Raw genomic sequence first — 16,295 nt, 5'->3', positions numbered from 1 at the left:
GTGAAGTTTTTTTATTTGGAGCACCTCCTGTGGTGTGGCCTGTCCCGACAATCACCTGCGTGTCCCTGCCTTTTAGACCTCTACGTGTATGCTGTGCTCGTGTGCTGTGTGGGGATTCTCAGCGTTCTGCTCTTCACTCTGACCATCATCTGGCAGTCTGTGTTTAGCAAGAGGAAATCCAGAGGTAAGAGAACAGATAAAGTCATGTCTGGAGTGGGGGCACAACCAAACCACAGACAGGCAGAAGATGTTGGGCAAAGTATCACTTTGGTTGAAAGATGCATCCTGAGTCAGGGATTATTTACCTGTGACTGGTAAGCAGTGTGAGTGAGGAGATGTGTCTACCTTAGACTCTGCTAAAATCAACTGTGGCCACTGTTGACATCATTTCAGTACCCCCTTTTCTCAAATCCCTTCCTTCGGTGGTTTCTGAGGGCCCTTACCTCTCTCTTCCTCCCAGAAGAGGCTGTGGAGTCAGATGGCCCAGGGTTTGATTCTGGCTCTGCCGCTTAAGACTGAGTTTTTAGACACGTTCCTTAACCACTCTGAACTTTGGTTTCCTCATTTATTAAATGACATGGGATGGACACCACCTTCCTTAGATTGAATGTTGTTGTGTGTTCATAATTTAATTACAGTACCTGACGCTGTGCCTGGCAGGCAGATGGGACTGGAAAGGCACCCCTTCCCTTCTCTTCCTGTCCAGTCTGAGTGTTCCCTTCCTTCTGTCTCCTTTCTGGGTTCTGGGTCCCCTGGGTTCTGTCCTTAGCCCCTTCTTGCTTTACTCTTTCTCCCTTAGTGATTATAGTTCTCATGGCTCTGACTCTTATCTCCCTATGAATGCTGCCTGCTTTCTCTCTCTAGTCCCCGCCTTTCACCAAACCTCCAGGTCATGTTTCCACCAGCTCCTGTTTCCTCTGAAATACCCTCCCTGTGCACCCCGACTTCAGAATTTCTGAAACAGATGGGGACCCTGCAGCTCCCAGAGATGATTGGGTAAGAGCTGGGCTCTGGAATTAGAATAACTCTGGTTCAAATGGCGACTGTTCACCTACCAGCTGATGACTTACCTGCTGTGCCTCACCTTCTCCCTCTAAATAATGGGGAAAATACCAGTATACCAGTCTCACAGGATTGTTGTGAGGATTAAGTTGGAAAAAAAACCCCACAAATAAAACACTTTACCCATTCCACCTCCTTGTAAGTGTCCTGCATTTATGATGACATATGGTTATAATTATATATAGTAATTATTACTATTAGCCCAAGGTCATAAAGCTGGGAAGTATTAGATTTGGTGGTCATGGCTTAGGGGGACAATTAAACAGGGAAACTGAGCACAGTTTCCAGAGGGGACTCTCCCCAGAGGTGCAGTCAGGGCTAAAGGAATCTGGGAGGGAGGGAGAGAAAGGCATTCAGGGACCAGCACCCGGGGGATGCTGTTTCCACCCTAGAGCTTAGGGGACAAGGGGAGAAGAGGTTTCTGGAACTTTTGAGAGCTGCAGCTGTGGGAGAATTGTCACCAGTAAGAGCCTTAGAAGAGGGACTTAGGCAATGCCAAACCAGGCTGCAGCAGGGAGGGAGCCAGGAGCCTACCTTCCTCAGCCCCTCCCTGCCCCCTGCCTTCAGGTGTCCCTCGGCTGCTTTCCTTTGGTCCTACCACCCAGACCGGAAGCCAGAGGACGTGCACAGAGGTCAGCCTCCAGGGCCTGAGCAGGGTGGAGAAGGGATGGGGAGCTGGACGGGTGCGCAGAGCCATGCAGCACTGGAATCAGAGCCAGAGCTCTAGCCAGATCCTTCTTCCGCAGCCCGTGCCCTGCCTACCGTGCTCTGTGTGTCTGTGCTGCACTCTGAGAGTCTCCCTCCATGCCTGCGCATACCTCATCCACGGTGCCCGAGCTTTTCTCCTGTTCCAAAGACTTGATGGCTTTGATGAGCTCGTGGCACATGTTGCACACGTGCAAATGTATTTGCCTCCCTCCAGGAGGATGGTGTGTAAGACAGGGACCATGCATCTGACCCATTCTCCTTGGAATTCGGCTCATGACAGCTACTCAACAAATGGTGGGCAAATGGCTTTGTTTCCCAGCTGCTTTGTTCCCAGCTGTTGGAGTTTTCATGCCACATTGGCAGTCTCCAAGCCTGTTTTGCTCGAAAGGCACCTCTGCCTGGGCTCAGGGGCATGATAGAGAAATCTGCCTGGAGTGCAGGCCCTGTTAGGCCGTGGGGAGGAGCGGGGAAACAAAGCAACGTAGGCAGTTCAGGAGAAGCCCTTCTCCTCCAAAGCCAACAAGGCAGACTGGGACATAAGCTCCAGGCTTCCCACAGAGCCACTGAGAACCCAGATCTTAGCTGCCCTCGTGCCCCTGGGAGTGGGCTCCAGATGGCCTCATGTGTGCCTGTGCACAGAGTCTGAAGCCCTATGATCTGTCAAGAGCTTTGCCTGAGCACCTGCTGTGGGTCAGACACCTTGCTGGCCCCTCCACATTCTCATGGGTCCTCACCACCAGCCCGAATGACAGCCCATATTGCTCCCATTTGACAGAGGACACAGCTGGGGAACTTGATCAAGTCCTGAAACAAGGGAGTGGCAGAGCCCAAGCCCAGCCCGATCCTCAGCCTCCGTGTTTCTGTTCAAGAAAACCTCAGCCATCTGGGGGCCGACGTTGCCAAGGAATTTTCCTTCAGCCTTCAATGCGGTTGTTGCTTAGGTCCTCCCCAGGCAGCAGTTCACGGCTCCCGCAGCTCCTCGGGGGCTTGGCATCCATCTGGTACAACCTCTGCCCGCAGGCTGGCATCCTGTATCCCTGGCAGGACTGTGCATGTTAGGCCTGGCGTTAGCCCTCACCTGGACCTGGGAGGCTTAGAGCAGCACTGCCCAAACCTTCAGGAACAGACTGCTCACCTGGGAACGTGCTCCAATGCAGATTCTGATTCAGAGCATAAGGGCAGGCCTGACGTCTGCATTTCTAATGAGAAGTGCAGGCAGTGCCACCCTGATGATGGGAGGCCTCACTTTGAGTAGCAAGGCCTTAGAACCAGTTCTTCTTCACTCTAGCCTACTCAGCACTTCTCTTTACAGTGAATATTTTGAAATGATCCCATTACTATCTTGAAATGAAACTCATAGATAAACTTATGCTCCCTGGATGCACAACAATCAAATCAGGCCCAGACCCCCTTGTTATATAGACAGTTTCTGGGTTTCCTGTGCAAGTGTGTTTGTTGGTCCTTCTGCATCCTCCTGCCTGCGTGGGAGCCACAGAGCACCCAGGTTTGCAGGCTCCTCACACACACGTGGGAAGCAGAGGACAGCCTGGCACCTGCTCTCCCGCTTGCTCAGCAAGATCTGTCTGAAAAGAGGATGTCGGAGTAGCTGTCTCTGCCCCTGATGTGATCTCCCGCTGGACCCCTGAGATACACACACCCCATCCTGGAAGCCAGGGGACCTGAGGGCCAGTCCCCTTCTCTCTCACCTTCCTGCTGCCCTGCCCTCACCCTGTCCTCCTAGGGTGCTCATTGCTCATAGAGCTGGCGTTAATTGCCCCACGTGTGACTTACTTTCTACTTTCCTCTGAGCTGTGAGTCTCCATCCCTAATCTTTGTGAGTGCCAGGGTGCCTGGAACTTCATCCCAGGGCCTCTGCAGCTCTGAGTCACCCTGGAATACACCAATCCTGGTGGCGTTACTCTAGTGGATTTTCAAGCACACTGGTTTCAAAGGCCTTTGCTTCTTCCAGAATGAGTCCATACCTGCTGCTTTGGTGTGGCCCCAACAATCCCTCAACCTCCCATGTCTGAGCTTTTAAAAGGACAGCTTTGAAGGCACACGCAACCAGAGGGAGAGGGGTCTAGCCCCTTTGTCTCGGCTCTCATATTTGTCATGACTGCGTTTAGCTTGCACTCGATGTGCTAAAACCCTGGCTCCAAAGCCAGGCTCCCCACAGCTTGCTAGGCACCTACATCTGCCTGCCACAAACTGGCTCTCCGCTTGCTTCCCCGTGGTGATGGGATCGAAGGGCCTGTGATCTTTTCTCCCAGAAGTCCAAGAAAGAGGGAGCTGGGGTGCTGCCTCCCACTCACAGCCCCACTTAGTGGAGGCAGGAGGCTGCCAGGTACGGAATGGGGTGGCTGTGGACAAGGTGTCCCTGGGACCTTGGGGAGGATGAAGGGCTCACCAGCCTGGCATCAGAGACGCTCGGACACTGGGACACCCCAGCACGAACTCTCCCCGCCAAACACTTCTGAGACTCAGGCTTGGTCATCAGAGCTTGTGGGAAGGCTCAGTGAGCTCTCCTGGGCCTGCTGCCCCATCAGAAGGGAGCCCGTCTCCCCGATTGGGTGCTCGGAAGCCTCCCCAGTAGCTTCATGAATAGAGCGCTGGACCTAGGGCCTGGATTCAAGCTCCTTTACTTGTAAAGCAGGTCTTCTCAAGCCCCAAATAAATGTCCTGAGCCCCAGGTGTCCTCACTGGGAAATGGGGATAAAAGTTACTCTTACCTCACAGGGCTCTGGGGACACTTTTCCCGGTGCCGTGGCTGCCAGTCCTGGGCCTGGGCAGCTCCAGGGGCCACCTTCTTCTGTGTGTGGTCCACCTCTCCAGGTGGCATCCCTCCATTGTAGTCATGGTGACGGTGGCTCAGCCCTCCCGACGGCTAGGGCAAATACAACCCCCTTGTGCACTGTCCTGAGTAGAAATACAAGGTGGGCTGTGCATGTAGTTGGACATCTGTTTTTTTAGTAGTCACATTTAAAAAGTAAAAAATAACAGGTGACATTAATTTTAATCCATTTTATTAAACCCAATATATCTGAAATACCATTTCAACAAGCATCGTCATAAAGATTCTGAAAGAGATATTTTACATTCCTTTTTCCATATGAAGGATGAAATCCAGCAGGTCTTCTCAGGCCCCAAATAAACATCCTGAGCCCCTAAGGTTTCACAGTTCCAGCACATCATATTCTGGACCAGTTACATTTCCCGTACTTGATAGCCACCCCAGCTCACGACTACCATACAGGACAGCATGACTCTAGATAGAGAGCTTTATGCACTGGTGCTTTCACTGAACGGCTGTGGCCCTAAAATGCTCTTTGTACCAAGACAACAGGAGGTAGAAAACTTGGTTCTCCCCCTCAGCTTTCCACCTGGTGACTGAGGGAGACGGCTTTACCTGTAACCGTGCCAGCCTGGAAACGTGGTCAAGGCAGGACTGCTTCCTGGAGGGGCTGGCTCTTGAGCTTGGCATGGCGGGAGCACCCTGCTGCGCAGAGGAAACGGCTGGGATAGGAAGAGGGCATCCCAGTCCTGACCCTCCCTCCAGAGAGAGGCAGATGGTGCTTTTCCAGGCTGCAGGGTGCCTGCCTGTGCTGGGGCGGGAGGATGCTGGGAGAGCACTGTGCACATGCACCGGGACCTGTGCAGGGGGTGCCACTGTGCTCACCGTGCCTTCAGAATGCTCTGTGAATGGAGCAGGAATATCCACAGGACCTATATCAGAGTCTTTGCAAGGCCTGGGGTCCTGAAGAAGGTGCAGGCAAGTTGGGGGGCAATGAGGGGGAAGGTCAGCCATACCTCAGAGGCCCTAACACTGTTACAGAGCGTGATAGGATGGGAGGCATGGCTGCCTCCACCCCAAATTAACCATAGTGGGGTAGGTAGTGGTGACAGGGACAGTCCCATGTGACAGTGATGGCCTCCAGCCTGGACATGTCATCTGGGAGGTTTGGCCACGCGGTGGCGTCTGGGTGCAGTGTGGCCCCAGGCTACGAGGCAGAGGAAGGGTGGCTCAGGACCTCGTGCTTCTGATGTCTTCCTATCAGAAGAGGTGAGAAAAACAGCCCTTTCTTCTAGAGTCCTCAAAGTCCTGAAGATCACAAGTCACCACTTAAAAAACACCGTGTCCCGAGTTTTCATTTCTCTGCAGGTTGGTTGCCTTGCGTGGAGCCGGGAGCCTTTGGGTCAAGTGCCCTGGGTGCCAGGCTGTGGCCTGTGGTGGAGACTGGCTCTAGAATCACCCTTCATTGCTTTTCTTCTCTTCCTGGTCTCATTTCCCCACTCTCCAGTGGGTTTCTTAGGATCACCTCCCACATAGACTCTGCACTTGAATCCCTGTCTTACAGGCTCTGCTTCTGTGAACCCCTAGCTAAGACAGGTGACACAGTTATGTAATCAGCAGTGATTATGCTATGCATATTTAAGGGAGATTCCAGGCAAGGTCTATTTCTCAGATGCCCATAATTCTTCCCCTTGGTGTCCAGGATCACTTCTGGCCGCTGGGCTGTCCCTCTTCATTAAAGGGACATCAGCCCTGCATTCACTGGGCTGAGACTTCATAAGCTTCATTTGGCAAGTGCTGGATGAGGTGCACGGCCCGTGCCTGGCACTGACTCTCCTCGCCAGGCTCCTGGCCCTTCTGAGTTAGCCCCCCACCCCCATGGCCAATTACTTAGGAGCCCCCCAGCTGCTCTCCAGCTCCCTGGCTTCCTGATCTGCAGGCTGCCCGCCTTCCTGCCCCTGGACCGGACTTTCCCAAACACAGGTCAGAGCACGGGGTTCTCTAGGGCCCAGTCCCGGCTCTGCCCTGCTCCAGCCCTGGGACAGGGGACCAGCCGTTTATCCTGGACACTACTTTTTTCATCTGTAGGAGCCCTAATACCAGCTGCCCAGTTCCTCTGAGAATGGTGTGGAGTAGTTACAAGAGGGCTCTGGAGTCAGGCTGCCCAGTTTTGTCCCTTCGCAGGTGTGTTAGTTTGCTCGGGCTGCCATAGCAAAGCTTATAGGTGGCCGTTGTCTCCCTGTGTCTTCACATGGTTTTCCCTCTGTGCATGTCGGTATCCCTAATCTCTTCTTATAAGGACACCAGCCCACCCTAATGACCTCGTTTTAACTTACTCACTCCTTTAAAGGCCCTATCTCCAAATGCAGTCATATTTTGAGGTATTGGCCTTTAGGGCTTCAACATATGAATTTGGGAGGGGGTACAGCTCAGCCCATAATATTAGCTGTGTGACCTTGGGCAAGGCCCTTAACCTCTCTGTGCCTCAGTGTCCTCCACTGTAAAATAGGCATGATGACAAAGTTATTGTGAAGATTGAATTAGAGTACAAAGTTGTGGTCTTCAAACATTTTTGTTTGCATAGCCCCTAAAATCATTTAAAAGATTATGCATCATTGAACGTTTTTTTATTTTTGACATCTAAACTTTTTCATCATAAATATAAATTGTTGTAAAGGATGCAATTTCCAAGGCAAATATTGACATCTTAAAAAGAAATGGTTGGGGCTTCCCTGGTGGAGCAGTGGTTGAGAGTCTGCCTGCCGATGCAGGGGATGCAGGTTCGTGCCCCGGTCCAGGAGGATCCCACATGCCGTGGAGCGGCTGGGCCCGTGAGCCGTGGCTGCTGACCCTGCATGTCAGGAGCCTGTGCTCCGCAACGGGAGAGGCCACAACAGTCAGAGGCCCGCGTACCGCAAAAAAAAAAAAAAAAAAGAAAAGAAAAGAAATGGTTAAATCTTTCCTTTACATCTAAGTATCATGAATTTAACTACATCTGTTGATTTAAAAAGACTCCATAAACAAACTTTAGCTGTTAGAAATTTTATATTGTCCCTTCTTCTCTTTGAATTTTTATCTTCAATCCACTTCCCCCACAAAATTTTATCCTATTTTCATACATTTTTGTTTTGAAAGTTCTTTGTTGATCACTGATTATATTTCTCTGTAAAATAGTATGTGTATAAAAATTTAAATTAAGATTTAAAAAATTTCCTTATTCCACAAGTCTCTAGGTGCTAAATTTTTTTCCTGGATTGAGTTATCAGTAAATACTGCACAATTAGTAAAGATTTAGAAATGTATATAAAATTAATAAAAACCACATAAATACAAGTTTAGATAAATAATCATAAGAAGTAAAATTTTATTGGAAATGTATATTTATTGAAATAGATTTTTATTTTTACTTCCTATATTCTTATATGAATTTGCAATAGAATTCAGCATCATTTCTATTCCTATATTTTTAAGAGATGTTAGCTCTGAAATACCTCTTTCAATATAAAAAGAGGCAGGAATGGATGAAGTTTCCTTATACCACTCAGTACTTTAAACTGCTTCTGAGTTTTATGTCAAAAGTCACAATGATCTATCATTGAAAATGATTTTAATACTCTACCAGCTGACGACTGGATTAGGTCATATTTCAATCCTTGTTGAAAGCAAAATATTGGAAAGCTTTCCTCTAGTGAAAAGTGTATTTGCCCAGTCATTGCTTTCTCAACACTGACACCAATATATTAAATCATTTATTGATTCATTGGGGTCTTTGATGTGCCCACTGGCTTTTACCCCCAGGACAGGTCTCTGTAGTACAAGTCAGGATGGGTAAGAGGTATGCCTTGATTTTATGAAGTAGAAAGGGCGATATAACAGGGAGGGAGGGAAAGGAATACAGCCAGACCTCAGGCAAGTTCCAGGGGAATGAATTCTAAGGAAAGAATACCATGGGAGGTGAGGATCCAGAAACAGATGTCCTTAAAACTGTTCTTCCTAAGAGTGCCCAGGGGAATGCAAACCCCAGACTAAAGACCACTGATCTATATAATAAGCTTAGAATAGTGCCAGGAACATATGAAGTGTTCAGGAAGTATGAACTATGGTTTTATTATTATTGCATCTATAAATTATCCAGCATATAGTAGGTATTAAGTAAATGGAATGCAGAAAGAGTTCAGATACTATTAGGGGGTTGGACAAGACAAACCAAAAAAGCCCCTCTAAAGCTGATTCTGTCATTCTGGTTTGGAGCCTGCATTGGTCACTTGCATCACAGATCACTTCAAGTGTAGGAGCTTGAAACAACAACTGTTTTATTTGCTCACAATTCTGCAGGTCAGCAAGTTGACCTGGGCTCAGTTGAGCAGTTCTTCTGGCCTCAGCTGGATCACTCATGCAGCTGCAGCCTGCTAGTGGGTCAGCTGGGGCCTGGCTCCTTCGGTGCCTCATCTGGGATGACTCGTGTCTGTTTCATGTGGTCTCATCTTCCAGTAGGCTAGCCAGGCTTCTTCATGTGATAGCAGAACAGTTCCCTGCAATGAGAGAGAGAGAGAGAGAGAGAGAGAGAGAGAGAGAGAGAGAGAGAGAGACAGCTCACAAACCTCAGAGCACAGGGCCTTTTATGCTTCTGCTTGTGACTGATTGGCTAATATTTCATTGGCCAAAGCACATCATGTGGCCAAGCTCAGAGTCAGTGTGGGAGGGAGTTACACAAGGATGTGGATAGATATATTAATGTGTGATTCATTGGGGCCATTGATGTAACACTCTACTACACAACTCCAGGGCCCTGTGGCTGTTTCAGCTTTACTTCTGTTTGAAGTGAACTCAACGATGAGCTTAGATTGGACACTTGTTAGGATAACTGCCTAGGTATTCTTATTTTTCCTCTGTAGCTAGAACACGGTTTTTCTGAAGGAGACCTACTATGGAGGATGTCATTGCAAAAAATAAAAATTAAAAAAAAGGCTATTTTTTTCCCCCAGGACCTTCTCTTAGTCCTAGAAGAGCTTTGATCAGAGAATTAAAACCCATTTTATAGAGAGGAGCACCTAAGTGGAGAAAAGTTGCCCCAAGAAGGCTTTCTCATGACTAAGGCAGAGCTCAGAAGTTGGGTGACTCTATAACTCTAGGTTAGAACCATTTCAACCTGGCTTGGCAAAAAAAAAAAAAAGAATTTTGGGGGTTATGTAACCAGGAAGCCTGAGGTGTATGGCTTCATGCCTGGCTTGATCCAGGTATGGAACAATATCAATTCACTGTAGTGTCTTTGCCATGGCTCTGCTGTACTCATCCAAAGAGAAGTATAATAGCCCTGAGAGGTGGTTTGTGCCAACGTTTGGGCAATACCTGGCCACCTACATTTCCTAGGAATTCCTGGAGATTATATATCTAAAGTAGCATTTATTTACCATCTTCTATTTCTTTTTCCTTTCACAGTGAGACACTATTTGGTGAAATGCCCTCAGAACAGGTAGGAATATTTTCTTCTTGTTTTCAAGTAAAACTCTGCTATTTTACTTTCTTTTGCTATTACCAAGAAATGGTTAAATTCATATCTTTACCTTAACATCTGCATAGTAGTTCAAAAATTGGCCTAAAATGTGTGTTCTGCATGCACTTGCATGTTTCCAGATTTCACGTTCTGACTGTTGCCCTGAGAGGGGCCAGCAAACATGTGGCTCATGCTGCCCCAACATAAATGCTGGAGGAGGCTTGACACCTGCTCTTGAATGACTGTTCCCCTGTTTAGGAAGGAGCTGGCAGGTGGACTGAACCACTTTGATGCCTTCTGGCCACAAACACTCCTGATCCCCTTCCACCAACGCCTGCTTGTCCTATGTCCTACTCTACAGAATGCGTCCATTAGTGATACATGTGCTAAAATGCTAGCCTTTTAGCTGATGGGACACACCTCACAGGTAACAATAGTTATGGAGTTATGGTAGATATTGCAAACTCATAGTATTTAAAAATTTGGGACTTCTGGTCCAGACAGGATGGATTAGATCAATTTCTCTCTGCTCTTCCCTGCTAATAAGCACAACTATCAATTCTGGAAATAATATAAGAGACCGACAAAGGAGGACTCTGAAAGGTAGTAAGAAGAAAATGATGAAAGACAAAGGCAAAGAGAAATATGTTAAAAGCAACCAGAGAGAAACAATGCATTACCTACAGGGAAACGCAAATTTGAATGACAGTGCATTTTTCATCTGAATCCGTGGAGAGCAGAAAGAAGCAGCCCATTTTTCAAATACTGCAAGAAAAGAACTGTCACCCACAAATTCTATATTCAGCAAAACTATCCTTTAGGAATGAAGGGGCTATAAAGACATTCTCAGATGAAGGGAAACGAAAAGAATTTTTAGTTTCACTATCAGGCCTACTTTAAAAGAATGGCTAAAAGAAATTCTTGAAATAAAAGGAAATATCTTGATGCATTAGGAAGGAAGAAGGAAGAATTGAAAGAGCAGAAATCTGGGTGCATAAGTAGACTATTCTTTTCTTCATGAATTTAAAAAATAATATTTGATGATTGAAACAAAAATTATAAAACCATCTGATACTCAAGAAGAGCATTATGATATGTAAAAATGAGGAGGGTAAGTGACCTAAATAGAAATGAGATTTCCACACTTTACTTCAAGTGATAGAACATTTTTACCAGTGGGCTGTGGTGTCACATGTGTGTATTGCAATGCTCAAAGCAATTATTAAAGAATAATGAAAAATACATTCAAAAACAATATAGAATAATAAAGATAGAATCCTAAAATATGTTCAAGTAACATAAAGAAACAGAGGGATGAGAACCGCAGAAAACAGACAGAAAGCAAATAATAAAATGGCAGACTTAATTGCTGACATACTATTTATCTTAAATGTAGGTGGTTTAAATACATCAGATGACAGAAGCTGACAGAGTGGATTTAAAAAAAAATGACCTAAATATATGCTCTTTACAAGGAACTCATTTCAAACACAGTGACACAGGAAGATTGAAATAGAAGGATGGAAAAAGATATACCATGCAAACATTACCAAAAAATTCAAGAGTGGGCATACTAACACATGATAAAATAGACTTCAGAGCAAAGAAACTTACTAGAGATAAAGAGGGACATTAAATAATGATAAAGGGTCAATCCACCAGGAAGACAAAGATCCTAAATGTGTACATATCAAATAGCAGAACCACAAAATGCCTAAAGCAAAAATTGAAAGAAGAAATAGATAAGTCCACAATGATAATTGGCAACTTCAACATCCCCTCTCAACAGTAGATAGACCAACTAGATAGAGGATTAGCAAGGATTTTGAAGATCTAAACAACACAGTCACCCAAGAGGACCAAATTGATATGTATCAAACGCTCCAACCACCAACAGCAGAACACTTTTTTTTTCCATCCCCCATGCAACATTCACCATAAGATATGGTTTGTCTTAGACCAAATCCTGGGTTATAAAACAAATCCCAACAAATTTAAAATAATTAAAATCGTATAAAATGTGTTCTCTGACTACAGTGGAATCAAACCATAAAGCAGAAATAAAACAACAGCAAGAAAATCTCTAACCATGTGGAAATTAAACAGCACACTTAAAAAAAAAATCCATGGGTCAAAGAGGGAGTCTAGAAGGAAATAAAAAATACATAGGATTGACCAAAAATGAGAATAAACATAACAGAATATGTGGTATGCAGCTAAAGCTGTGCTAACAGTGAAAATTATAGTATTAAACGCTTACATTAGAAGAAAGGAAAGCCCTCCAATCAACATTCTGAGGTCTCACCTCAGGAAATTAGGAAAAGAGCAAAATAAACCTGAAGCAAACAGAAGGAAGGAGATAATAAAGATCAAAGCAGGAACTGATGAAATTGAAAACAGCAATGTGATAGAGAAAATCAATGAAACAAAAAGCTGTTTCTTAGGAAACCTTTGGGAAAAAATGGGTAACGTGTACATAGGATCTCTCTGCTTTATTTCTTATGACTGTATGTGAATGTACAATTACCTCTGTTAAAGTTTCAATTAAAAATTGTATTTGATATCTCTGGGGGATCCTGTTTACAGTCCCAACAATCCCTATACTTGACTGCTTTGTGTTCCTGCTATTGAGTTTGGGATCCTCAGAAATCCTGTTACTCATATCAAAATGCAAAGTTATTTTATTGAGAGCTTACTGTCTACCAGGCACTGTTCTAGGAGCTTGGGAGGCAGCAGTGAAGTAAAGAGACAGAAATCCCTGCCTTCGTGAGTGCAAATGTATGTGTATATGTCCCCAGGAGAGATGTCTGAGTATGGCTGAGTGAGGGGATTAGCAAGTCCTCTCCCCAAGAAAGCAACTATAAATCTTAACAAAATTGACAGAAGTAACCATTTTAGCACTTTGGAAAGACCAGAGGTATATATTAACCTGAGAGGCTTTTCTACTTGAAAAACTGCTGAACTGCTGAGAGGAACAGTGATACCCTGTGGAGTTTTGGCCTTGGGCTGCCCTGATATTCTCCCCTCCCAGCTTGGCTGATGAGGAGATTCTTTTAAGGCAGGAAGTGCTGGGAGGACCATCAGCCTCTCTATTGTGGTAGAAGGGGGCTCACTTGACTTGGAGCAGTGTGCAAAGCCCACGTTCAGCAGTGTTGGCAGTGGAAGTGGCAGTCTTAGCAGTATTGAGCAGGGAGGCCCAGTGGTTCTGCTAGCCTGAGGTTTGGGTCACAGTTGGGTCAAGCATTTCTCTGGCTGAGACAACATGCATGTGCAGAGGAGAGTGGAGGGCACGCAAAGGATAGAAAAAGATAAACCATGCAAGTAGGAACAATAAGAGAGGTGGTAGCTAAGTTAATAAGACATACTTTAAGACAAGAAATATTACTAGAGACAAAGAAAGAAGTTTTTTAACTATAAAAGATCAACATATCAGGATAATTTAACACATTGCATGGACCAAACAACAGAGCCTCAACATACATGAAGCAAAAACAGAAAATTAAAAGATGAAATTTTTCAATTATTCTAGAGTAATAGCTGGAACTTTCTATGTTCCACTCTCAATAATTGATAGAATACTGAGAGAGAAAATCAACCAGGACACAGAAGATGAAGCAGTTTTACCTGACAAATAAGAATGCTTTACCCAGTGACTGCATAATGTATTCTTTTCAGGTTTATTTGGCACATTCTCCAGGATAGGCCATATGCTAGGCCATAAAGCAAATCTTTATAAAATTAGTATTTTATTTATGTAAGAAATCATATGAAGTCTGTTCTCTGACCACAACAGAATTAAATAGAAATTAGTGACAGAAAGAAATCTGGGAAATTCCTAAATGTTTTGAATTTCAAACAACATACTTTAAAATAATATGCGGGTCAAAGAAGAAATCAAAAGAAAAATTAGAAAATATTTTGAATTAAATAAAAATGAAAACACAGCATATCAAAACCTATAGGATGCAGCTAAAGTAGTGCTTAGAGAAAAATTTATGGCCTTTAAATGCCAATATCAGACAAGAAGAAGGGTCTAAAATCAATACAAGCTTTCACCATAAGAGAGTAGAAAAAAGAAGTGTAAGTGAAATCCAAAGTAAGCAGAAGAAAGGTTATAAAAGAGATTAGAACAGAAATCAATGGCATGGAAAACACTTACACACACACACACACACACACACACACACACATAAAGAAGTATCAATGAGGGCTTCCCTGGTGGCGCAGTGGTTGAGAGTCCACCTGCCGATGCAGGGGACAAGGATTCGTGCCCCGGACCAGGAAGATCCCACATGCCGCGGAGCTGCTGGGCCCATGAGCCATGACCACTGAGCCTGCACTTCCAGAGCCTGGACTCCGCAACGGGAGAGGCCACAACAGTGAGAGGCCCGCATACCACAAAAAAAAAAAAAAAAAAAAAAAAAAATCAATGAAATCAAAAGTTGGTTCTTTGAAAAGATCAATGGACTTGACAAACCTTAAAAGTTAGACTGTCCATGAAAATAAAAAAGAGAGAGAGAAAATAACCAATTACCAAAATTAGGAAAGGAAAAAGGAATCACTACAAACCCTACAAAAATTAAAAGGTTATAACCCTGATAATCCAGGTTTATTCTAACAAATTAGACAACATAAATGAAATGGAAAAATTCCTAGAAAAACACCAATTTCCAAAACTGATTTAAAAAGAAAGCTATAGTCTGAATAAACCTATAATAAGTCCAGAAGTTAAATTGTTAACTAAAAACTTTCCAGCCATGAAAAGCCTAAGCCCACCTTGATTTACTGGTGAAGCATACCAAGTAGTAAAGGAAAATAAGAATACCAACCCCTCACAAAGTCTTTCCAAAAAGTTGAGAAAGCGTAGTCTTTTCAACAAATGATGCTAGGACAAAATATATAAAGAACACTTACAACTCAATAATAACATGATAAATAACACAATTAAAAATGGATAAAGAAGACATACAGGTGGCCAACAGGCACATGAAAATATGCTCAGCATCATTAATCATCAGAGAAATGCAAATTAAACCACAATGAGATATCATCTCATACCTGTCAGAATGGCTAGAATCAAAAATAACACAAATAACAAATGTTGGCAAGGATGTAGAGAGAAGGGAACCCTCATACACTGTTGGTGGGGAGGTAAGTTGGTATAGCCACTGTGGAAAACAGTGTGGAGGTTTCTCAAAAACCTAAAAATAGAACTACCACATGACCCAGTAATTCCACTCCTGGGTATATATTTGAAAAAAAAACCAAAAACACTAATTTGAAAAGATACATGCACTCCTATGTTCATAAGAGCACTATTTATGATTGCCAAGATATGGAAGCAACCTAAGTGTCCATCAACAGATGAGTGGATAAAGAAGATGTGGTATATATATACAATGGAATACTACTCAGCCATAAAAAAGAATGAAAATTTTGCCATTTGCAGCAACATGGATGGACTTGGAGGGTATTATGCTAAGTGAAACAAGCCAGACAGAAAGACAAATACTGTGTGATATCACTTATACGTGGAATCTAAAAAACCAGTAAATATAATAAAAAAGGAACAGACTCACAGATATAGAGAACAAACTGGTAGTTACCAGTGCGGAGAGGGAAGGGGATTAAGAGGTACAAATTGCTATGTATAAAATAAATAAGGTACAAGGATATATGGTGCAACACAGGGAATATAGCCAGTATTTTATAATAACTATAAATGGAGTATAACCTTAAAAAATTGTGAATCGGGCTTCCCTGGTGGCGCAGTGGTTGAGAGTCCGCCTGCCGATGCAGGGGACATGGGTTCGTGCCCCGGTCCGGGAAGATCCCACATGCCACGGAACGGCTAGGCCCGTGAGCCATGTCTGCTAAGCCTGCACGTCTGGAGCCTGTGCTCCGCAACGGGAGAGGCCACTACAGTGAGCGGCCCGCGTACTGCAAAAAAAAAAAAAAAAAAAAAATTGTGAATCACTATGTTGTACACCTGAAACTTGCATAATATTGTACAGCAACTATACCTCAATTTAAAAAAATGAACAAAAAAGACTTGAATAGATATTTCCCTAAAGAAGATACATAAATGGCTCGCAAGTTCATGAAAATATGTTCAATATGATTAGTCATTAGAGAAGTGTGAATAAAACCAAAACGTGGTGCCACTAAACACCCACTACAATGGCTATCATAAAAAAGATAGAAAATGTCAAGTGTTGGCCATGTTGTGGTGAAACTGGA

At 44.4% G+C, this 16,295-nt stretch overlaps 1 protein-coding gene across 3 annotated transcripts in view; it reads left to right on the top strand.

Annotated features, from left to right (window-relative positions):
• The window catches only part of VSTM4 (V-set and transmembrane domain containing 4), a gene marked incomplete at both ends in the record, with an annotated part of 88,956 nt that overhangs the window by 30,905 nt on the left and 41,756 nt on the right, over nt 1-16,295 (top strand). For all 3 annotated transcript variants that reach the window (XM_079702426.1, XM_079702425.1, XM_079702424.1), the window contains 2 exons: nt 77-184; nt 10,001-10,034. In XM_079702426.1, the coding sequence (XP_079558552.1) occupies nt 77-184; nt 10,001-10,034 (142 nt within the window). The remainder of the gene's footprint in view (nt 1-76; nt 185-10,000; nt 10,035-16,295) is intronic.

Source organism: Hyperoodon ampullatus, assembly GCF_949752795.1.
Source record: "Hyperoodon ampullatus genome assembly, chromosome: 1".
Lineage (NCBI taxonomy): Eukaryota > Metazoa > Chordata > Mammalia > Artiodactyla > Ziphiidae > Hyperoodon > Hyperoodon ampullatus.
The sequence above is the reverse complement of the archived record's forward strand: the minus strand, read 5'-3'. Positions and strand labels throughout refer to the sequence as shown.